We start from the raw sequence: 24484 nt of genomic DNA, 5'->3' as shown, positions 1-24484 counted from the left end.
GTTCCCCACTGCTGGTGCCAGGGTCAGTGGGTGTCTCCCCTTCCCCTTCAAGGAGGTCTTGTTCAATGACTGACTCCGGACAGTTGGACTCAGGACTTGCAGCGTGTAGGACCTTCGCAAATCCCCTCCTGTCATGGCCCAGGATAATGGGGTATGCTAGTTTTGAAGCCAGGCCTACACTCAGGGTTCTAGTCTCACCATTCACCATCACAGTGCCCAAGTCACTGTGATAAGGCTTCACATCGCCATGAATGCACTGAACGTGAATCATCCCCTCTGGCAGCCCTGGAGTCTTAATGAGGTCCTGGCGGATGAGTGTCTGCCCACACCCTGAGTCTACGAGTGCGGAAACCCATACCCCATCAACTTCCACTGGGATCATCAGCTTACCAGAGGGTTGTTTTTGGGCTTGAGCTTTGCCGATCCAGACCTGCCCAAAGCTACCTGCCCTTGGACATTCACGGCAGAGATGGCTGAAACGGCCACAGGTGAAACATGGGCCAATTTCAGAGTGTCTGGGCCTGTTCTTGGATTTTGTCAAGTGGGTCAACTTGCCTGGGATTTGGGATTTGCCCACTATGGCTGGGGGCTCTCCTAGATGCCTTGGACGACCGCTGATTATTGGTGATGTCTCTTCCATCAGGGCGTTTTGGGTCAAGGCCAGGCCCGTTTCCCTGACTTCACAGCCTCTCCTCTTTTGTTAGTGAGGTTGCCGGTGTGGAAGCCCAAGGCCGACAGGGATCTCAGCAGCCAAAAAAATTTCCATAAGGAAGAGAGCCTCGTTCAGTGTTGCTGGCTGATAGCAAAGGATCCATGACCTTCCTTGGGATGGAAGGATGTGTACAAATTGCTCGAGAACCACCTGCTCAGCAACCTCAGCTCCTTTATGCTGCTTGGGCTGTAGCCACCTCCAGCATGCATCCTATAGCTGCTAAGCCACCATCCTTGGTCTGGCCCCTGGTGGATATGTCCTTCCCCTCAGTCGTTGCCGGAAGGTCTCAGGCGTGATGTCGAGGGCATCGAGGATGGCGCTTTTCAGGCACCCATATTCTTGGGTGTCAACCACCGAGAGCCTGCAGTACACAGCCTGAGCTGGACCTGTTAGGTATGGAGCCAAAAGGGTGGCCCATTGCTCAGGGGGCCACTTAGGTGCTGAGGCAACCCGCTCAAATGTGACCAGAAAGGCCTCTGGATCATCATTGGGCCCCATCTTAGCTAGGTGAAAGGGCACCACAGAGCTGGTTGGGGTCGCTTCTCCATCAGAACTGGGGCCTGCAAGGATCGGGAGCGGAGCAGCAAGCTGCTGCAAACACTGCTGCTGCTGCTCTTGGTGCTGGGCCCCCAACTCTCGGATTAATTGTTGTTGCTGACTGCCCAGCTGCTGAAGAAGCTGCTGCTGCTGGCTCTCTGTGAGCCACCTTATCAGCATCTCCATATCCACCATGTCATGGTTGGGTACTCCTTCCTTCAATCCCATTTCCATGGGGAGCATTGTAGTTCACCCTTAGCTTGTCCCTCGACTCGGGGGTGTGTGTGTGTGTGTGTAAGGTCTGTGTTCTCCATCAAGTTGTAGGGTTCCTCCCTCTTGGGGTAAGGGCGCCCCCTTTTGGGGACAAGAAGGAGTCAGCAGGCCAGCCAGAAATTCGTCAGGCGGCCTGACCTGCGGCTACGCATCAGCCCAGTGAGCCCTTCTGGACTGGTCTCCACTAGAGGACCCAGCACACACTGCCAGTCGGCGGGAATCCCCGGTCCCTGGTTGGGGGCACCCCAAACATGCTAGGACTCTGGCCTCTTGGGGTGTGGGGGCTGAGCACTGAAACGGGTTATGGCCTCACTCTCCTGGCTGGGGCAGGGATGCGGGCTGAGCAACGAGCCAGTCACTGGCTAGGCGTCCCGGCCTAAGGTTTTGCGCCTGGCCAGCCCCCGAGACTGGGGACCCCAGGTCCACGCTGCTGCACAGGGTCCTAGCCCGGGGCCCACAGGGTCAGTGGGGAAACAAGCAGTTGCTACCTTGTGCACGACCAGAGCAATGTGTCACTCTGTGGCTTACAGCCGGTTGGCCCTTCCTCCAGCCTCCTCGGGCTGGGCTGGGCTGGGCTGGGCTCGGCTCCCTGAATCACTGTCTGCCTCCTTCCCATCCGCTGCAACACTGCAGCAGGGCCCGGCTGCTCTTATTCTTCCGCCCCCCTACACTTCCTTCGGGGGGGGGGGTAGGGTGGGCTCAGCTGCGCCTCCCCAGGGAATTAACCCCCTTGGCACTGGAGGGAGGCCCGGCCCCTCTGCTCGCTCCAGGTGGGGCAGCCAGAGAGGTGGGAGGAGAACTGGGGAGGGCAGAGCCTGGAACGCCTGGCGGGGCAAGGTGGGGAGGCACCAGGGGAAATGCCTTGGAGACGAAGGGAGATGGGGCTGCAGCAGCCCAGAGACTGCTGGGAGCGGAGTGGAGAGGGCTAGTGGGGGGTCCAGGGGGGAGTGGGAGAAGAGGGTTGCAGGGCTGAGAGGCGAGGGCTGGCTTTCTGAGCCTGGGGGAGCAGTGTGCTTGAGCTGGGAGGGGAGGATGTGGGGAGGGATGAAAGTGGGGCACAGGGAAGTTAGCGGGGGAGGGGATGGGATCAAGGGGGCGGTGGGGCTAGGGATGGAGAAGCCTCTGTGCCAATGAGCAAGGAGATGGAGGAGGGGCAGAGGCAGGCCTCAGCAGGGTGTGTCCATCTTCACTCGGAGAGCTGGCGAGATCCTGCCCAGAGTTGGGGGCAGGTGGGGGGAGCCGAAGGGTGCAGGTCAGCGCTGGGGTTGTGGGGAGGGGGTGCAGGCGGTGAGGAAGGTGACAGCACCGAGGAGGGAGAGAAGGGATGTGGAGAGAAGGAGGCTGGACGTTCCAATGGCTGGAAGTTGAAGCGAGACTAATTCCGACTGAAATAAGGGGCACATTTTCAACAATGTAATTAACCAATGAGACAGCTTCCCAAGGGTCCTGGTGGATTCTCCACCCCAGGGAATTTTCAGATCCAGACTGGATGTGTTTCTAAAAGCTCTGCTCTGGTTCAACCAGGAGTTATTTCGGGGCGGTTCTCTGGTCTGTGCTATACAGGAGGTCAGATGAGATGATCACAATGGTCCCTTCTGGCCTTGGAGTCTAGGGGCTTGTCTACATGGTGCAGCAGGGCGCATGTGGGTGTGAATTCCCAACCCCACTCGTGCACTCACTGACTGGTGTGGACCCTACTTGTGCCCAACACTTCAGGGCACCTCGGCATCCACAGCCCATAGTGCGCATTGCTGCATGCATAGACAAGCCCTGAGGCTCTAGGGCTGTGTGGCCCCAAGAAATGGGAGCAGGAGGTGAGTGCGGGGGCTGAGTTGCATGCAGACAGCAGGGGAGAGGTCTGGCAGCAAACAGTGGCCTGAAGGCAGAGCTAAATCTCAGTGCTGCATGGTTCCAGCTAGGCACATTGCTCAGGACTGCCCTACCCTTTCAGTGCCCTGTCGGCTTTGCTGCATGGCATGGAGCCACAGGTCCAGTGCTCTGGAGCTGCTCTGGGACAGTTTGGGAGGACCCCTTTCAGGGCGCCAGACCCCTCTTCAGGTCTTACTCTGTTACCGCCTCCCAGGACTGAAGCTCTAAGCCTCAAGCACTCGTTTCACGCCACAAGCTCCCTTCAGCGAGTTCGCCTGAGCTGGGCACCCGAGGGAGCAGGGCACCCCCCAGCTTAGCATGTGCTGTGGCTCAGCCATGGCTGTAAAAGCAGCAGGGTCAGTAGCATCTGGACCAAGGCATGGCAAGTCCTTGGTTAGCACAGAGAAAAGAAAGTTATGGCTTGGTCCATTCTGGATCCCCAGAGCCCCAGCCACACGGCATGACCCCCTTGGCTCCCCTTCTGTCCCTATGTGCCCCTGTGTCCCAATTCCCAACCTGGCCCCTCCTCAGTCCTTTGTTAACCAGCTGGTCACACACGGCTGGCTGCCTGTGGAGGACTGGGCCATCCATTGTCGTTGCTAAGTACCAAATGTCCTGCCATTTGCCATTGCCTCCATGGACTCTCCAATGGCCTGGGCCCCAAACCTGAGACAGCAAGTACCAGCCACACCTTTCTCATAGCCTGCCCGAGAGTCAACAGCCTTTTCCCACCCCTAGTTAACCATGCAGCATAGAGGGGAAACTGAGGCACACATGGTATTCATACAAAACACAGAAAATCCCCACTTTGTCACACGGCTGCATTGAGATCTAAAGTGCCATGGAGCCAAAGGGCCCCAATAGCAGGGAGAGCAGCTTGGGGAACGTGGGTTGTGCTGCTGTGTGTGCCCTCTGCTGGGCAAACCCCAAGAATGTGGTGGGGTGGAAAGGCGGGCGCCAGGACCAGACTGGTGTACTGTGAATCCAGGGCCCTCACCCTGTCTCTGCCCCTCTTTCAGGCAGGAAGAGCGACTCCCACTTCACCTCAGAGGATCTCAAATCTCTGGGCTATCACATTTGCGACACGCTGCTAGATTTCTGTGACCCCGACCGCACCAAGGTGAGAGCTGGCTCCACGCAGCCCTGCTGCAGGGTCTAGGGGTGGGACACGGGTGGGAGTGAACAGGGGCTGCTCGGGGCTAATTTGTGCCAGGGCTGAGCCCTGGCACCTCCGAACCTGGCAGTTCATAGCCCCGGCACCTCTGGGCCTGGCAGTTCATAGCCGCAGCACCTCTTTCATTACAAATTAAGCCCTGGGCTGCTGTCTGTGGGTCCGAGCACTCGCTGGATTCCAAGTTTCTCATCAGTGGGAAACGGTGTCGAAAGGCATGAGTGCTGCGCCCAGGGAATTTACACCCACCGGTCCCGCTGCTCCTCCCTGGGCTCCGTCCCTCATCTCAGCCACCTCCCTGGCATCTCAGTCACCCAGCCTAGGAGCCTGCCGAAGCCCCAGCCCCTCCTCAGCTTTCCAGAGCTGCCAGCCTCTTCCCTGCCTTGTGCCTGCAGGCTGAGCCACACAAACATACATGGAGGGGTCCACCCTGGGCATCTTGTGACTGTAGTGATGAGTGCTAGGCTCCACAGTTGCCCCAGCTCTGGGCTTGCTGCAAGCCTGGGGATGTGCTCAGGGCATGGGAGAACACAGACCGGGGTGGGAACACACTGAGAAAAGGCAAGCGGGGCAGAGGGAGTGTCAGACATTAGGTCCAGGCACAGTGCAGACTGAGGGACACATGGAGATACTAGGACCTACACCAGCCGTGGCCACACCAGGGGTGTCGGGACGCAGGGGAGGAACAGTGTTATACCATGCGTGGGCACACTGGGGGATAGGGATGCCGGCGGAGGAGCAGTGTTATGCCAGCTGTGGGCACACCAGGGGCATAGGGAGCCAGGCAGAGGAGCAGGGTTATACCAGCTGTGGGCACACCAGAGGGGGTAGGGACGCAGGGGTAGGAGCAGTATTATACTAGCCGTGGGCACACCAGGGGTGTAGGGATAGAGGTGGAGGAGCTGTGTTATACCAGCCATGGGCACACCAGGGTGTAGGGAGGCAGGCAGAGGAGCAGTATTATACTAGCCATGGGCACACCAGGGTGTAGGGAAGCAGGCAGAGGAGCAGTATTATACTAGCCGTGGGCACACCAGGGGCGTAGGGACTCAGTAGAGATGGCACCTTAACATATGTGTTTGCAATCACTGTGTTCCTTTGTGCACTCTGGAATTACTCTGCATTCCAGGGATGCTAGCGCTCTTCCTGCAGTGCCCTGGCCACTTACCAGCCCCTGCCAAGGATCTCTGTGTTGTTGACTCAACAGTGTGCCCTTGTTGCCAAGAAGGCCAATGGCATTTTGGGGTGTATAAGTAGGGGCATTGCCAGCAGATCGAGGGACGTGATCGTTCCCCTCTATTCGACATTGGTGAGGCCTCATCTGGAGTACTGTGTCCAGTTTTGGGTCCCACACTACAAGAAGGATGTCCGTCCAGCGGAGGGCAACAAAAATGATTAGGGGACTGGAACACATGACTTATGAGGAGAGGCTGAGGGAACTGGGATTGTTTAGTCTACGAAAGAGAAGAATGAGGGGGGATTTGATAGCTGCTTTTAACTACCTGAAAGGTGGATCCAAAGAGGATGGATCTAGACTATTCTCAGTGATAGCAGATGACAGGACAAGGAGTAATGGTCTCAAGTTGCAGTGGGGGAGATTTAGGTTGGATATTAGGAAAAACTTTTTCACTAGGAGGGTGGTGAAGCACTGGAATGCATTACCTAGGGAGGTGGTGGAATCCCCTTCCTTAGAAGTTTTTAAGGTCAGGCTTGACAAAGCCCTGGCTGGGATGATTTAGTTGGGATTGGTCCTGCTCTGGGCAGGGGGTTGGACTAGATGGCCTCCAGAGGTCCCTTCCAACTCTGTTATTCTATGATTCTATGACTCTCTGTACTGGACATCCCCGTCATGGAATCTTTGTCAGCTCATCAAAGTGTCTGAGCCCTGGCTGCCATGTTCCAGAGTCACTGCACATGGGAGCCAGGTTGCCCCTCTGGCCCAAGCAGTTTGTCAGTACTCAGGGCCTTGCAGGTTTGTTTCTGTTAGGAGGAGAAACGGATACTTCAAGTCGGGGATATTCTAGGTTTAATCCCGTTCAGCTGAAAAGTATGCAAGCAGAGTTCTGTTCCACTGAGCACAGAAGGAACAAACAGCAGCAGGCAGTGTTCTTGCTCAGAAATCCCCCAGGTCTGTGCCCAAAGAGCTGTGTCTCTGCTTCCTACCAGGGCCATTCTCTCGACTGCTTGTCTTGCTGTCTGTGGCTTTTCTTTCTCTTACACACAGCTTGCCATGCCATCCCCTAGCCCATGTGTTCGCAGCCAGCCCTGGGTTGCCCTCAGACCACACAGTTTAACTCTGCCATGTCTCTGAGTGCCTTGGGCAGTAGCTTCTATTGTATTTGTCTCTCTCCATAAAGGGGCTTAATTGCTCCTTCCCTTTAGACTGTGTGTGCTGCAGGGGATGGGTTTGGCCCAGCAGAGACTCATGGAGTGCTCCCAAAAGTGAAACTCCTTCCATTGGAGGTGTGTGTGAGCTCTTGCCTCTCTACTCTCAGTTCCTGCAGTGTCTGTCCGAGCTCCAGGAGCTGCTTCAGCATCAAATCCATCAAAAGCTCAAGGATCTGGGCCGTGGGCAGGACTCAGACAGTGCCTGGAGCGACATCTCCCTGTCAGACATTGAGTCCAGGTACCGCCGCCCTGTCACCCTCCAAGGAGAACCCTCCTGAGCTCTGCTGCCCCAGGGACACCTGGTCCATGGCTGGCCAGGCCCATCTCCGGAGGAGCCTTGGAGGGAGGAGGGTGGGCTGAGCCCTTTGCACTCCTGGCAGAGGGTGTGCTGTGCCTGACTGGGGGAAGGCTGGCTGGCCCCATGAAACCCACTTCTCTGAGCCTAGAGACCCCAGAGCTGCAGGGCTGTGCTCCTGGCCCGTGTTGGAGAACCCCCAAGCGACAGCTGCCCCCAGCTCATTCTGTCCCTAAAGCCCCGGGCCTTGGCTGCGCCCAGCACTCGGGACCTGCCAGGCAGTGTGAGTTCAGCAGGAGCCTCCTGGCTCACGGCAGGGAGGAGATTTCTGCTAGCAGGGGGCTCTGAACACCACAGACACCGCAGAGCGAGATCCAGCGGCTGGGAGCTGAAGTGACAAGTCCAGAGGAGAGAGAAGGGGCTGGGTTCAGCAGGGAGGGGAATGACCATTGGAACAGCTGGCCTGGGCGAGTCTCCGCCACTTGACATCCGTAAATCCAGACTGGATCGGGGTGGCTGGGGGCTCAGCTGGGGGTTCTGGGCTGGCTGCAGGGATGGCTGGGGGGGCCTGTCTTTTCTGCAGGGTGGTCCGAATGGGCCCTTGTGGCCTTGGCAGCCAGGAATCTGTGCAAACCGCTAAGGGGCTCTCTTTGCCTGGCGCAGCACCAGTGGCTCCAACAGCTCGCAGTCCGACGGCCTGCCTGCTCATTTACTCAGCATGGCAGAGAAGGTGAGAGCCACGCGGCTGCGGAGGGATGTAACTATGGGCAGCGCCCAGGGGGCAATGTGAATGAGGGCTCATAGACCCCTGTGCGATACCACATGCCCAGCCGCCGGAAGTGAGGCCGTTACACTCCACATGGGGTGGCCATTCTCCTGCTAGCTCCCGGCTCCTCAGCTGCCCACCTGCCATTCTAGGAAGGGGCTGCTTAGGGGCTGCATGGCGGCTGGAGGCAGACAGGGTGACGCTCTCTCATGGGAGGGGTCCAGGAGCACGTGGGGTGTGAATACAAATGTTTGCAGCACGCTGGAAATGGCGGGGCAGCATAGTCTGGCTGGGCTCCCTGATTCACTGGCGACCCGGGCTGCCCGACTCACCCTTCACCCTCCGCAGTGAGAGCTTTGGGTGTTAGGAAACCAGCTGCAGCGCCCGGGGCTGAGCTGGTCCCAGCTATTGCCGCAGTGGGAGCAGCCCAGGGAGGGCTGGGGCTGGGTCCGTCAGGGCTGGAGTCTGCTGCTGTTGGCGAATTCTGGAGGGGTGTATGTTGCTGAAGCACCGTCTGCGAGCTGCACACCCCAGGGCCAGGCCTCCTGCAGACGAGGGTAGCGGGATGGGCCAGATGGGGGCCAGTTTTGCAGGTGACGTGTTACCATGCCTTGGCCTCGACGTGGGTTTCTTTGGCTCGATCGAGGGCTGTGGGTGGTGGGGAACGGTGCGTTTCCTGGGGAGCAGGGCTGTCCCCTGGTGGAGCTGTGCTGAGCGCGGGGTCCTTGCTCACCCCACCAGTTCCATCAGAAGAAGAAGAAGCGGCTGCGGACGAGGAAGGAGAGGAACGAGCTGCATCAGAAGTACGCCTCGAGCCAGGGGCTGACGTGCCAAGACAAGACCTTGGTAAGGAGCACGCCAGATGGGGCACACCACGGAGCTGCCTCCTCCCTGGGACAGCGAGGCAGGGGCCTGCAAAGGCCTCCCAATGGATGAGTCCTCCATGACGGGCCGGCCTTGGGTAGCTCTCTGGCTGGTTGAAGGGTATTGTGGGTGCATTTCTGCATGTGCCCTTGTTCAGCTTCCTGCCCTGCAGGGAGGGAGAAGTGGCCGGCAGGGAGACTGAGGCCTTGGCCACATACACACGTCGCAGAGCGACTCACGCCCTGGCCACATTGGTGGGCTCCGTGCCCTGGGGCCCTTCCCAGTGCGTGTAGTTCCTCCCTTGGGGGAGCGCCCTGGCTAGTGCTCGCTCTGCCAGCAGCTGGCGGAGGGTGTGTGGGAGGAGAGGGTTGCTTTGCTTTCTTTCGGAAATACCCCTCTGGGTCTCCTTGCAGGTGGCTGGGGAGAGAAGGTTGGGGAGCCCCACCTGCCGGACCCACCAGCCTGTCAGCGCGATGAAGGACAGCTCTGGCAAACAGGTGCAGTGCAGTTCCCCTCTCCCTCCGCTCACAGCCACAGTACCATCTGCTTGGCCCCACTGCATAGCCAGGGCCAGAGGGTGCTGCTGGAGCTGGGCTCCCGGGGACTGCAATGGGGTTTGCGCCTGCAACTCCAAGTTGGGGGTGTTGGAGATCGTCTGTCTCCCTGACCCCTGGCAGAGGATGGAGTCTGAAAGGGCTCCGGGTTCGAGACACTGTAAGACTCTTGCAGCGGGGATGGACATACACACGTAGGGCTCTTCCCTGGCAGCAGGGGCGGGGCAGCAGAAGGCTCATCCATGCCAGCAGGAGGAAGCAGACACACACACACACACACTGAAAAAACACTGACACTCTCTTAATTATTCTCCGCTGCCCGCCACCCCACGCACACAGATCTGGTGCAGGGTGGTTCAATTTTTGCTCCTTCTTCCTTTAACGTCCCTTCGCCAACTGCCTGTGCCCTGCCTGTCTGAGAGCCGGGCATCCGCTGCCATAACCCCGACTCCCCCATGCAACCTGCTTGTTTGTCTCAATAACCTGTTAGGTCTGCTCTGGGACCCCATGTTCGTACAGCTCCCAGCACGGTGAGGGCTGAGGCCTCCAGCTGCGGCTGAGGTAGCAAGGTTTGACCCCAGTGCCAGGGGCCATGGTGAATGAGGGGGGCGCAGAGGTAGAGCAGCTCCTTCCCAGCTCCCGTCACTGCAGGGTCCCTATTTCCATTCTGATAGGGTGGGCAGAGGGAGGAGTATGCGCCCCCCACAGCACGACAGGTCTCCTGTGCGTAGCTAAAGGGCTGGAGCAGACCTGCAGCACTGCAGATCAGGGCGCTACTGAAGGAGAATCGCTCCTACAGAATCAGTGTGTTCCAGCTCATACAGTAAAGTCCACGGGGATCAGGTGGGAGGCCCAGGGCAAGAGCCAGCTTACCCGCTAGATTCTCATGGCAGATGGGGATTTTACACTGGCCAGAAAGTAGCTGTCAGAGCACCCCATTCTTGCTAGAAAATGGGGCTGGACTTTCAGAAGAGCTGCATACTCTGGTGTGTGCCGGCCCTGAGCTCTCTGGAAACCCAGCCATCTGCGTCGCGTGGGAAAGGCAGAGCCCTTCCAGGTGTGGCCCAAGCAGCTTCACTACAAGCAGTGACATGGCTGCCGTGTGCACAGGCCCATGCCTCGTTTCCCGAGCCGGAGCTGCCGAGCCGGAGCCGTGGCAGGAGGCGTGGAGAGAGACTTACGGTGTCCATGTTTCCCCACACAGGGCAGGACTCCAGAAGCTGGCCTCATTTCAGATCTGCAGAGGAGAAAACCTAATGCCCGCCAGGAGAAGCTACCAGGTCTGGGTGCAAAGTGGTCTTGGCACATGTCGTGTGCTAGAAAGGGTGTGTGTGTACATGGGTGTGTGTAATTAGGGAGTAACATGAGCTGGTCCATAATTAAAGCTGCTACCAAGTTTCCATTATAAACTCAGTTTTGTCACTCCACCTAAAACCCACAAACCAAAGGAGTTGCAGGCTCAGAATTGGGAGACTAGTTCTGGGGCAGAGGTCGAATTTCTCTGCCACACTGGAAATGAATTGCCCAACCTGCTCCTTAGCTATAGATGCTCCAAAATAGTGTTCTTCACAGCCCCAAAAAGCTTCAAACGCTGGTTTGCCCTCCATAGCAACCAAGCCCTGAGAGCAGGAGTAAGATAAAATGTAGCTACCTTGCCCGGGCTGAGATGCAGTGCCCAGCTCCAGGGTCATTCCATCCAGTCCCCTGATCCAACTCCCATTGTCTTGGAGGGCACCAGATGCCTGCTGGAGACCTTAAGATCCCAGGGTACGTCTACACTATGCCGACTATATTGGCATAGCCCCCTCGTGTAGATGCAGCCTATGCCAATGGAAGGGGTTTTCCAGTCACTGTAGGAACTCCAGTTCTTCTTCGAGTGCTTGTTCATGTCAATTCCAATCAGGTATGTGCATGCCACATGCACAGTTGTCGGAAAGTTTTCCCTTAGCAGCTCCCATTGGGTCGGCTGTGGAGCCCCCGGAGTGGCACCTTCATGGCATTCAATATATGACTCACAAATATATTTGTGGACAGGTTGGAGAGAGTCCAGCAGTGGCAAAAAAATGATTAGGGGGCTGGGGCACATGACTTATGAGGAGAGGCTGAGGGAACTGGGGTTATTTAGTCTGGAGAAGAGAAGAGCGAGGGGGGTTTTGATAGCAGCCTTCAACTACCTGAAGGGGGTTCCAAGGAGGATGGAGCTCGGCTGTTCTCAGTGGTGGCAGATGACAGAACAAGGAGCAATGGTCTCAAGTTGCAGTGGGAGAGGTTTAGGTTGGATATTAGGAAAAACTTTTTCACTAGGAGGGTGGTAAAGCACTGGATGGGTTACCTAGGTAGGTGGCGGAATCTCCCTCATAGAATCATAGAATATCAGGGTTGGAAGGGAACTCAGGAGGTCATCTAGTCCAACCCCCTGCTCAAAGCAGGGCCAATCCCCAATTTTTGCCCCAGATCCCTAAATGGCCCCCTCAAGGATTGAACTCCCAACCCTGGGCTTAGCAGGCCAATGCTCAAACCACTGAGCTATCCCTCCCCTCAAAAAGGTTAGTTAAACTAACAGTAATAATTTCTGATAACCCACTACCATCGGACCAGCCATAACCCACTACCATCGGACCTGCCTCCTTAGAGGTTTTTAAGGCTCGGCTTTATAAAGCCCTGGCTGGGATGATTTAGTTGGGTTTGGTCCTGCTTTGAGCAGGGGGTTGGACTAGATGACCTCCTGAGGTCTCTTCCAACCCTGATATTCTATGATTTTATGACCCTGACGACCAGCCCCTCCTCAGTTCCTTTTTACCGCCAGTGACAATCGTTGGAACTGCGATCGCTTGGTTTGCAAGTGCTTCCCTTAGTGTTCTTTCATATAGTTAGCTTATCCTAGTTTAGTTGTAGTTAGTCTTAGTTGTTAGTGTATATATTGTCTATAGTGAGTTTTGGGAGCGGGGTTTCCTCAGACTCCGGGACATGCCGCGAGCCCAAGGCTTTAAACCCTGCGGAACCTGCAGCAAGCCTATGCCAGCGAGTGACCCCCACAACTTGTGTCTGGGAGAGATGCACCAGATAGAAAGGTAAAAGATCTGCAGGGCTTTCCGCCCCAGAACTAAAAAGGAGTGAGATTTCTGATTGAAGCAGTTGTTCATGGAATCTGCCCTTCATCCCCAGTCTGCTGCGGACCGCCAAGACCCCACACCGAGCACGTCTGTAGGGAGTGCCCTGGCATTGGTAGGTGACATGCAGGGGCGGCAGGTTTGTAGAAATGTTGGTGGTGCCCAGAACCCGCTCCCCCAAACTCCGCCCCCCACCTGCCTAAGGCTCTGGGAGGGAGTTTGGGTGGGGGGAGGAGGTCTGGGGTGCAGGTTGGGCTGGGGCAGGGGATTGGGGTGCAGAAGGGGTGAGAGGTTGTGCTCTGGGAGGGAGTTGGGGTGGGGGAGGGAATCTGGGGTGCAGGCTCTGGGACGGAGTTTGGGTGCTGGGTGCAGGCTCCGGGCTAGGGCAGGGGGTGGGTGTGCAGGTGGTGGTGAGGGGTTCAGGTTCTGGGACAGAGTTTGGGTGCTGGGTGCAGGCTCCGGGCTAGGGCAGGGGGTGGGTGTGCAGGTGGTGGTGAGGGGTTCAGGTTCTGGGACAGAGTTTGGGTGCTGGGTGCAGGCTCCGGGCTAGGGCAGGGGGTGGGTGTGCAGGTGGTGGTGAGGGGTTCAGGTTCTGGGACAGAGTTTGGGTGCTGGGTGCAGGCTCCGGGCTAGGGCAGGGGGTGGGTGTGCAGGTGGTGGTGAGGGGTTCAGGTTCTGGACAGAGTTTGGGTGCTGGTTCTGGGCTGGGAGTGGGGATGCAGGCTCAGGGAGGGAGTTTGGGGACAGGAGGGGGTTCAGGGGGAGGGGGTGCAGGCTCTGGAACAGAGTTTGGGTGTAGGCTCTGGGCTGGGGCAAGGGGTGGGGATGTAGGAGGAGGTGAGGGGTGCAAGCTCTGGGAGGGAGTTTGGGGGCAGGTGTGGGAAGGGGGTAGGGGTGCAGGCTCTGGGATGGAGTTTGGGTTCTGTGTGCAGGCTCCGGGCTGGGGGTGCAGGTTCTGGGAGGGGGTGGCGGGGTGCGGCGCTTACCTGGGGCTTCTAGGCAGGGTAGGCCGGGAGTCTCCATGTGCTGCTACCCCCAGACACTGCCCCCGCAGTTTCCCACTGGCCTCAGAGGCGCTTGGGGTGGGACACAGACCCACCCCGCCCAGGGGCTGCAGGGAGGGGCCAGCAGGCAGGTGGAGCAAGCAGGCAGGAAGCCGCTCAGCTCTGCTGCGCTGCCGGTGGTGAGTGGGGGCCCTGTGCTGTTTTAAATGGCCCTGGGGATGCGTGGGGGGGCGCCCATGGCAGAAGGCAGGGCCGAGGGAGAGACCCGGCCTCAGACAGTGCAGGAGCCGGGCCCGTGGTGCCTGGGCACCGCGGGCCATGGAACTCGTCGCCCATGGTGACACGGTGCTGAGGAAGCGCTCTAGTCTAAGAGACCCGGCACTGGCGCTCCCTGGCACCTCAGCGTGCACAGACAACCCGGCACCACTCGCACTCACTGGTGCAGTACAAGCGGCATAGAAAAGCCGACAGGGGGCGCTCCCCGGTGCAGAAAACAGTGGCACCTGCAGGCGCAGCACTGGGGCGTTCTGTGAAGGAGCCCTCAGCGTCCAGGCAGCAAGAGTCAGCGCCGTCAACTTCGGTTCCCACGGGGGACTGTCAAGTCTGGCACACGACTCCCAGGATGGGCAGTGCCACGTGGCGGAGTTGGAGTTACCCTCCACCCCAGGACTTAATAGCGATGACAACTCCTCAGCCCCCCGTGATCAGAGATAAGCCCCCCGGTGCTGCCACGACCTGCATCATCTAGAGGCAAGCTGGCCATGACGCAGCGGTCACTCTCTCCTGCCTGGCACCATTCGCCTTGACACCTCTCCAGATCGCCACCCTCAAGGCACTGCTGTCTGGCACCGGACTCCGCAAGGGGTTCCCTGGCACCGGTGGCACGATGCTCCCCAGCACCAACGAGGGAGCGGCAGTGATCCCCGGCTCTGAGAGAAGATTGGCACTGACCCTCGGTATCATACTCTCAGTACCAGTTCCTGGCATCAGATCCACGACATCGGATTCCTGATTTCAGTCCCCGGCCCAGGTGTCTCCACACTGGTCCCCTGCATCATCAACTTGCCACAGGTCCCCGGCGCAGCACCATGCGGCACCACTGTGATCATCTCAGTCGAGATCTGTGTCTTTGGACTCGGATGGTGACTCGTACTATTCCCGTCACAGCAGGCATAGATCCAACAAGCGATGGAGGAAGGCACCAATGGCATGGCAATCCCAGTGGCAGCCTCTGGTGCAATCGCCTTTTTGGGCTCCCATTTGGTGGCCTCGGAGCACCGACCACCCAGACAGCCAAGGACCGGCCTATGCCCCATGGTTCTGAGGTGACCGTGGCGCAAGCAACCACCGAGGCAACTCGGTGGCATGATTCATTGCAAGGCCAGGCTACTGTCACCTCAGCTATGGTCACCATAGAGGTCCCAGATGCTGAACAGGAGGAGGTCAGGGAGCTGGAGGGTCAGAAGGACCTCATACAACCTTTGGCCTCCTCATCTTTGTCCCCGGACGAAGCAGTGGTAGGAGCTTCAACCTTGGGGCCCCCCACAATTGACCACAGGGCCCACCAGGACCTTCTACGAAGGATTGCCCGTAACATGGGGTTACAGGTGGAGGAGGTGATGGAACCTGAAGACCCCATGGTTGACATCCTTGCGCCAAAGGGCGTCCAGGGTAGCTCTGCCACTGATAAAAACTATCCAGAGCAATATTAAGACTCTATGGCAGATTCCTGCCTCAATCCCGCCCACCGCCAGGGGCCTAGAGTGCAAGTACTTCGTTCCCTCCAAGGGGTACGAGTACCTGTTCTCTGACTCACAGCCATGCTCCCTCATAATATCGGCAGTGAATGAGAAAGAGAGACGGGGGCAGCAAGGGCTGGCCCCTAAATCCAAGGAGTCTAAAAGGATGGACCTTTTTGGCAGGAAAATATACGCAACTCGTGGGCCTCCATGTTGAAGTTTAAGTAGCTGATTCCACCAGACTCCAGAGCCAAGTTCTCGGCTATCACTGATGAAGGGAAGGCAGTGGTGTGAACCTCCCTCCAGGCTTCATTGGACTTGGCGGACTCAGCTTCCCGCACCCTTTCCTCAGGAGTAGCCATGAGGAGAAGCTCATGGCTACAGGCATCTGGGTTGCCCCCAGAGCTGCAGCAAACTCTGCAGGACCTACCATTTGAAGGCACAGGGTTATTTTCGGAGCAAACAGACTCCAAGCTGCACAGTTTAAAAGACCCCCGGGTGACTATGAAGTCATTAGGTATGCATACCCTGGCAACCCTGTTGGACGCCTTTCTCCCGATCCCTCTTGTGCACAAGCCACTTCTCAAGATCCGCAGAGGCAGAGTGGAGGTAATTCTGGTGGCCCGAGTGTAGCCCGACAACACTGGTACTCCATGCTCCTGGAGCTGTCAGTGGACACTCCAATCAAGTTACCACTGCATTCCGATCTGATCACTCAGGACCTTGGTCACCTTCATCACCTGGACCTCCAGACATAGAATCATAGAATATCAGGGTTGGAAGGGATCTCAGGAGGTCATCTAGTCCAACCCCCTGCTCAAAGCAGGACTAATCCCCAACTACATCATCCCAGACAGGGCTTTGTCAAGATGAACTTAAAAACCTCTAAAGAAGGAGATTGCACCACCTCCCTAGGTAACCCATTCCAGTGCTTCATCACCCTCCTAGTGAAAAAGTTTTTCCTAATATCCAACTTAAATCTTCCCCACTGCAACTTGAGACCATTACTCCTTGTTCTGTCATCTGCTACCACTGAGAACAGTCTAGACCCATCCTCTTTGGAACTCCCTTTCAAGTAGTTGAAAGCAGCTATCAAATCCCCCCTCATTCTTCTCTTCTGCAGACTAAATAATCCCAGTTCCCTCAGCCTCTCCTCATAAGTCATGTGCTCCAGCCTTCTAATAATTTTTGTTGCCCTCCACTGGACTCTTTCCAATTTTTCCACATCCTTCTTGTAGTGTGGGGCCCAAAACTGGACACAGTACTCCAGATCAGGCCTCAGCAATGCCGAATAGAGGGGAATGATTACTTACCTCGATCTGCTGGCAATGCTCTTACTTATACAGCCCAAAATGCGGTTAGCCTTCTTGGCAACAAGGGCACACTGTTGACTCATATCCAGCTTCTTGTCCACTGTAACCCCAGGTCCTTTTCTGCAGAACTGCTGCCTAGCCATTCGGTCTGTAGTCTGTAGCAGTGGATGGGATTCTTCCGCCCTAAGTGCAGGACTCTGCACTTGTCTCTGTTGAACCTCATCGGATTTCTTTTGGCCCAATCTTCTAATTTGTCTAAGTCCCTTTGTATCCTATCCCTACCCTCTAGCGTATCTACCACCTCTCCCAGTTTAGTGTCATCTGCAAACTTGCTGAGAGTGCAATCCACACCATCCTCCAGATCATTAATGAAGATATTGAACAAAACTAGCCCCAGGATTGACCCTTGGGGCACTCTGCTTGATACCGGCTGCCAACTGGACATGGAGCCATTTTATCACTAGCCGTTGAGCCCAACGATCTAGCCAGCTTTCTATCCACCTTATAGTCCATTCATCCAGCCCATACTTCTTTAACTTGCTGGCAAGAATACTGTGGGAGACGGTATCAAAAGCTTTGCTAAAGTCAAGGAATAACACGTCCACTGCTTTCCCCTCATCCAGAGAGCCAGTTATCTCAGCATAGAAGGCAATTAGGTTAGTCAGGCATGACTTGCCCTTGGTGAATCCATGCTGGCTGTTCCTGATCAATTTTCTCTCCTCTAAGTGCTTCAAAATTGATTCCTTGAGGACCTGCTCCATGATTTTTCCAGGGACTGAGGTGAGGCTCACTCGCCTGTAGTTCCCCGGATCCTCCTCCTTCCCTTTTTTAAAGATTGGCACTACATTAGCCTTTTTCCAGTCGTCCAGGATCTCCCCTGATCGCCATGAGTTTTCAAAGATAATGGCCAATGGCTCTGCAATCACATCCGCCAGCTCCTTTAGCACTCTTGGATGCAGCACATCTGGCCCCATGGACTTGTGCTCATCCATCTTTTCTAAATAGTCCTGAACCACTTCTTTCTCCACAGAGGGCTGGTCACCTCCTCCCCATGCTGTGCTGCCCAGTGCAGTAGTCTGGGAGCTGACCTTGTTCGTGAAGATAGAGGCAAAAAAATCATTGAGTACATTAGCTTTTTCCACATCCTCTGTCCATAGGCGCCAACTTTTCCTGGTGCCAGTGGGTGCTTGACCCCCCCCCGTCCCTGGCCCCACCTTGACTCCACCCCTGCCCTGCCTTCTCCCACCCCTGCTCCGCCCCCATTCCAACCCCTTCCCCAAAGTCCCCAGCCCAACTCCGCCCCCTCCCTGCCCCTGTTGGACTTCTTTCCCAAATCCTCGCCCTGGCCCAGCCTCTTCCCCGAGCGCACTGCATTCCCCCTCCTCCCCCCTCCCTCCCAGCACTTGCTGCCGCTAAACAGCTGTTTTGCGGCGCCAAGCACTGGGAGCTAGGGGGAGAAGCGGGGAAGGCATGCTCAAGGGAGGAAGTGGAGGTGGAGGTGAGCTGGGCGAGTAGCTGCCGGTGGGTGCAGAGCACCCACCAATTTTTCCCCGTGGGTGCTCCAGCCCCGGAGCACCCACAGAGTCGGCGCCTATGCCTCTGCCACTAGATTGCCTCCCACACTTTCCTTGACCTTCTTGTTGCTAACATACCCATAGAAACCCTTCTTGTTACTCTTAACATCCCTTGCCAGCTGCAACTCCAAGTGTGATTGGCCTTCCTGATTTCACTCCTGCATGCCTGAGCAATATTTATATACTCCTCCCTGGTCATTTGTCCAATCTTCCACTTCTTGTAAGCTTCTTTTTTGTGTTTAAGATCAGCAAGGATTTCACTGTTAAGCCCAGCTGGTCGCCTGCCATATTTACTATTCTTTCTACACATCGGGATGGTTTGTCCCTGTAACCTCAATAAGGATTCTTTAAAATATAGCCAGCTCTCCTGGACTCCTTTCCCCCTCATGTTATTCTCCCAGGGGATCCTGCCCATCAGTTCCCTGAGGGAGTCAAAGTCTGTCCCTCCATCTCACAGCCTGGAAGCTTCATGGTTAAACCCCATGGAGCTTCTGTGCTCAGAACCAGGAAGGGAGGTCCTACTTGGCAGTAGGAAACCATCTACTAGGACCACATATCTAGCTCAGTGGAAAAGGTCCACTTGCTGGTGTGACCAGCAGCGTACATCTCCACTCCAGGCGTCAGTACCACTCATTCTAGAGCACCTTCTGTACCTGAAACAACAAGGCCTGGCAGTGTCATCCATCAAAGTACATCTTGCTGTTATCTCAGCCTTTCACTCGGGAGCATCTGGCCAATCCGTATTTGCTAACCCCATGGTAAGCTGTTTCCTCAAGGGTTTGGAATGCCTATATCTTCAGACCAGACAGCCTGTCCCAGCATGGGACCTCAATCTTGTCCTCTCCAAATTAATGGGGCCCCTTTTGAGTCAATAGCAACTTGTTGCCTTCTCTATCATGGAAGGTAGCCTTCCTGGTGGCCATCACATCAGCTAGGAGGGTGTCAGAGCTAAAGGCCCTTGTCTCCGATCCACCCTACACGGTCTTCCACAAGCATAAGATGCAACTCAGGCCTCACCCAGCCTTGCTTCCCAAGGTAGTGTCACTCTTTCATACTAACTAAGACATTTTTCTACCTATCTTCTAGCCTAAGCCTCATGCCAGTAGTCGAGAGCAGAGGCTACACTCATTGGATGTTCAACGAGTGCTAACATTCTACATTGAGCACACTTAGCTGTTCAGGAAGTCAAACCAGCTGTACATGGTGGTAGCAGACCGGATGAAAGCACTCCTGCTCTCATCTCAAAGAATATCTTCCTGGATCATGTCCTGCATCCACACGTGCTACGAGCTGGTCAGGGCTCCAGCCCCAGCTCCTACGGCACACGAGGGCACAGGCCTCGTCAGCGGCGTTCCTGGCCCAGGTCCCAATACAAGAAATTTGCAGGGCAGCAACATGGTCCTCAGTGCATATTTACCTCTCACTGTGCTATCACCCAACATGCCAGAGATGATGCAGCATTCGGCAGAGTGGTGCTCCAATCAGCAATTCCTTAACTCCGACCCCACCTCCAGGGTAGAACTTGGGAGTCACCTGATTGGAATCGACGTGAACAAGCACTCGAAGTAGAAAAAACGGTTACTCATCTTCTCGTAACTGTTCTTCAAGATGTGTTGTTCACATCCATTCCAATACCCACCCTCCTTCCGCTGTTGGAGTAGTCGGCAAGAAGGAACTGAGGGGGTGTTGGGTTGGCAGGGTCATATATTGAGCGCCATGAAGGTGTCACTCCAGGAGGGCTCCATAGCCAACCCGACGGGAGCTGCTAAGGGAAAACTTTCCAACAACTGTGCACGCAGTGTGCGCACACCTGATTGGAATGGACGTGAACAACACATCTCGAAAAACAACCGTTACAAGAAGGTGAGTAACCGTTTTTCCCCCGAATGATGGTAGCTACGTCCATGGAAGCTGCCTTGTCATAGCTGTGTTTGCACTGGAGGTTTTGTCAGGAGAGCTACACTGGTCAGGACTGTGGTTTCTTCACTCCCCTGACCAGCGTTGCTGTATTGATCCAACTTTTCAGTGGAGATCAAGCCAGCCCCAAACACCAAGGGGTGGGGGTGGCAGCATGGATGAACCTGAGATGAAGAGTACACGCTTCCCTTTGACAAGGGTAAGAGCTAAGCCTGTTTCTTTGCCAGCAGCGCTCCACGCAGCCACTCACTGCGAGGCCCTCCCTGCATGAAGGAGCAGGGCCCACCCAAGTCCGTCAGATGGCCCCATCTCGAGAGAGAGCCTGTGTACTAAGAGGGGATGTCTGCTAGTGTGGCGTGGCCAGGCCCTGGCTGGAGAACTGGGGGAGAGGGGGCATGCCTCTGCTCTGCTGCCTTGGAGTCTCTTGCTAGTCTCAGACCTCCCCTCCCTGCTCCCAGAGGTTCTTAGGAGGGCAGTGCAGAAGAGGAGCTGGGAGGCAGCAGAGTGGGGGAGACTGGTGAGGGGGGAGCAGCAGACTCTTTGAGACTCTCTGAGCCCCCTGCAGGCTACCCAAGATGGCCCCCATCGTCAGGACACTTGCCCTGTCCCCCACTCCCACACTGGTGCAAGGCATGTGCCCCCATCGCCCGCTTGCGTAGGGTCTACAGTGTCCCTCATGAACCCACCCCTTGGAGCTGGGCAGATCCCGATGAAGCTCTCTGTAGGCCAGTTCCCAGTTGTGGCTTGCTAAGGGCATGGGTGGGGGGTGGGGGTGTGAAGGAATGGGTGGACCCCCCTGTCAGAGCAGACCTGCCACAGCTCCCAGGCACTGGGCTGCGTCCCTAGGCTCAAACCCTCTGCCCCCACAGTTTGTCTGCTCCCAGAAGAGCGTCTATGGGAGAGTAAGCTGTGTCACCGGCACAGCTCTGGGCCTGAGCGCTTATGGAAGGCCCGGCAGCCCCAGCCCCTGCTTATCACCATGCTGACCCTGCCGCAGCCCCAGAGACCCGCCGGCGTGTCACCCACCAGAGAGCACCCCCCGCCCTTCCATGCCCAGCTGGACGGAGAGCCATACGGCAGCCAGCATGCAGGTGAGGGCGGGGAGCGATCTGGCACCACAGTGGGGGAGCGCCCTCCTGCAGGGGGAATGCACACTCAGGTCAAAGAGACAGGCCAGGCACCTGCCATGGTCCAGAGTGGTCCCCCCCAGTCCCACATTCCAGAGCCTGGCAGAGCTGGGCTGTTCCTGGGAAATTTCTCCCCCCGCCTCCCGAGCCACCAATGCCTGGCAGAGCTGGGCTGTTCCTGGGAAATTCCTCCCCACCACCCCACCAGAGCCTGGCAGAGCTGGGCTGTTCCGGGGAAATTCCTTTCCCCTCAACATGAGGATGGTGGTATTTGGGTCCTATTCATAGGTGCTGAAACAAGGGGTGTGTGTGGGGGGGGGGGTGACCGCACCCCTGGCTTGAAGTGGTTTCCATCATGCACAGGGTTTACAGTTTGGTTCAATGGCTCTCAGCACCCCGGCCCCATCCCTACTGCAAGGTAAACACCCCCATGGGATCCGCGTGGGTCCCACTAGGGGTAGCCAGTGGGTGCAAAGTGTGCGAGAGGACTCTCTCTCCCCCATCAGAGAGGGAGCTGACGATCTGTGGTGGGGGAAGGGCAGTGGTGGATTAATGATTTTGCCGCCCGAGGCCCTGAAATAATTGCCGCCCCCCCCCGAGCAGCTCCTGGCCCCCCCGTCGCAGCTCACCTCCGCTCCAACTCTGACTCCTCCACTGAGCGCATCGCCGGGTCCAGCTTCTCCCTGCTCCCTGCCAGTGCTTGTGTGCAAAACAGCTTCGCGAAGGGGGGGAACGTGGCGCGCCCAGGAGAGGAGGCGGGGCCGGGGCGGGGATTTGGGGAAGGGGACCAACGGGGGCAGAGGGGGTGGGGAAGGGGTGGAGTTGGGGCAGGAGTGGAGGGCACGAACTGGCACCGGGGGAAGCAGCTTCTGGCTGCTATTATAAATTTGCCGCCCTAGGCCTAGGCCTTGTCGACCTAGGCGTTAATACGCTGCTGGGGAAGGGAGAGGAATCTCTCCAGTCATGGCTGTACCCTGGAAGGGCACTGGGGTCTCCTCTCGCTCACCTCCCACACATCCCGTGGAGCCGCACCTAGAGCCAGAGCAGGTGTTGCTGGATCCTGTTGCTTCTTAGTGCTCTGACCTTTGCCTCTCTTCTGTCTCTAGGCCGCTCAACGTTGGCGCACTCTGCATCCACGGTTGGAGCCAGCCCAAGCAGGTACTGTGCTGGGGCCCACGCCCCCTGCCCCAGCCAGGGCTCCCTACCCTGGCAGGGTAGGTGTGTAGAATGGAGGGGAGGGGGTACCCGAGGTGGAGCCCAGGTTCTATAGTCATATAAATAGGAAGAAAACAAAGAAAGAAGAAGTGGGACTGCTAAAAACTGAGGATGGAGTGGAGGTCAAGGATAATCTAGGCATGGCCCAATATCTAAACAAATACTTTGCCTCAGTCTTTAATAAGACTAAAGAGGATCTTAGGGATAATGGTAGCATGATAAATGGGAATGAGGATATGGAGGTAGACATCACCATATCTGAGGTAGAAGCGAAACTTAAACAGCTTAATGGGACTAAATCGGGGGGCCCAGATAATCTTCATCCAAGAATATTAAAAGAATTGGCACAAGAAATTGCAAGCCCATTAGCAAGAATTTTTAATGAATCTGTAAACTCAGGGGTTGTACCGTATGATTGGAGAATTGCTAACATAGTTCCTATGTTTAAGAAAGGGAAAAAAAGTGATCCAAGTAATTATAGACCTGTTAGTTTGACATCTGTAGTGTGCAAGGTCTTGGAAAAAATTTTGAAGGAGAAGGTAGTTAAGGACATTGAAGTCAATGGTAAATGGGACAAAATACAACATGGTTTTACAAAAGGTAGATCGTGCCAAACCAACCTGATCTCCTTCTTTGAGAGAGTAACAGATTTTTTAGATAAAGGAAACACAGTGGATCTAATTTACTTAGATTTTAGTAAGGCGTTTGATACTGTGCCACATGGGGAATTATTAGTTAGATTGGATAAGATGGGCATCAATAGGAAAATTGAAAGGTGGATAGGGAATTGTTTAAAGGGGAGACTACAACGGGTCCTACTGAAAGGTGAACTGTCAAGTTGGAGGGAGGTTACCAGTGGAGTTCCTCAAGGATCAGTTTTGGGACCAATCTTATTTAATCTTTTTATTACTGACCTGGGCACAAAAAGTGGGAGTGTGCTAATAAAGTTTGCAGATGATACAAAGCTGGGAGGTATTGCTAATTTAGAGAAGGACAGGGATACCCTACAGGAGGATCTGGATGACCTTGTAAACTGGAGTAATAGGAATAGGTTGAAATTTAATAGTGAGAAGTGTAAGGTCATGCATTTAGGGATTAATAACAAGAATTTTAGTTATAAGCTAGGGACGCATCAACTAGAAGTAACGGAGGAGGAAAAGGACCTTGGAGTATTGGTTGATCATAGGATGACTATGAGCTGCCAATGTGATATGGCTGTGAAAAAAGCTAATGTCGTCTTGGGATGCATCAGGAGAGGTATTTCCAGTAGGGATAAGGAGGTTTTAGTACCGTTATATAAGGCACTGGTGAGACCTCACCTGGAATACTGTGTGCAGTTCTGGTCTCCCATGTTTAAGAAGGATGAATTCAAACTGGAACAGGTACAGAGAAGGGCTACTAGGATGATCCGAGGAATGGAAAACTTGTCTTATGAAAGGAGACTCAGGGAGCTTGGCTTGTTTAGCCTAACTAAAAGAAGGTTGAGGGGAGATATGATTGCTCTCTATAAATATATCAGAGGGATAAATACCAGAGAGGGAGAGGAATTATTTAAACTCAGTACCAATGTGGACACAAGAACAAATGGATATAAACTGGCCACTAGGAAATTTAGATTAGAAATTAGACGAAGGTTTCTAACCATCAGAGGAGTGAAGTTTTGGAATAGCCTTCCGAGGGAAGTAGTGGGGGCAAAAGATCTATCTTGCTTTAAGATTAAACTCGATAAGTTTATGGAGGAGATGGTATGATGGGATAACATGGTTTTGGTAATTAAATATTCATGGTAAATAGGCCTAATGGCCTGTGATGGGTTTTTAGATGGGGTAAGATCCAAGTTACCCGGGAAAGAATTTTCTGTAGTATCTGGCTGATGAATCTTGCCCATATGCTCAGGGTTTAGCTGATCGCCATATTTGGGGTCGGGAAGGAATTTTCCTCCAGGGCAGATTGGAAGGCCCTGGAGGTTTTTCGCCTTCCTCTGTAGCATGGGGCACGGGTCACTTGCTGGAGGATTCTCTGCTCCTTGAGGTCTTCAAACTACAATTTGAGGACT

General features: G+C 55.6%; 1 protein-coding gene across 3 annotated transcripts in view; it reads left to right on the top strand.

Annotated features, from left to right (window-relative positions):
* AGBL2 (AGBL carboxypeptidase 2) overlaps positions 1 to 24484 on the top strand; it is a 50701-nt gene that overhangs the window by 19084 nt on the left and 7133 nt on the right. For 2 of the 3 annotated variants that reach the window (XM_084630548.1, XM_084630549.1), the window contains 8 exons: positions 4411 to 4511; positions 7058 to 7188; positions 7909 to 7975; positions 8753 to 8857; positions 9289 to 9372; positions 10634 to 10754; positions 20956 to 21177; positions 22320 to 22371. In XM_084630548.1, coding sequence (XP_084486674.1) covers positions 4411 to 4511; positions 7058 to 7188; positions 7909 to 7975; positions 8753 to 8857; positions 9289 to 9372; positions 10634 to 10754; positions 20956 to 21177; positions 22320 to 22371 — 883 coding nt within the window. Of the gene's footprint in view, positions 1 to 4410; positions 4512 to 7057; positions 7189 to 7908; positions 7976 to 8752; positions 8858 to 9288; positions 9373 to 10633; positions 10755 to 12594; positions 12655 to 20955; positions 21178 to 22319; positions 22372 to 24484 lie in introns of all 3 variants that reach the window. The other variant, XM_084630550.1, reaches the window with a different exon arrangement.

Source organism: Lepidochelys olivacea (genome assembly GCF_965140295.1).
Source record: "Lepidochelys olivacea isolate rLepOli2 genome assembly, chromosome: 6".
Classification (NCBI taxonomy): domain Eukaryota; kingdom Metazoa; phylum Chordata; order Testudines; family Cheloniidae; genus Lepidochelys; species Lepidochelys olivacea.
Note: the sequence above shows the minus strand (reverse complement) of the source record. Positions and strands in the feature narration are given on the sequence as shown.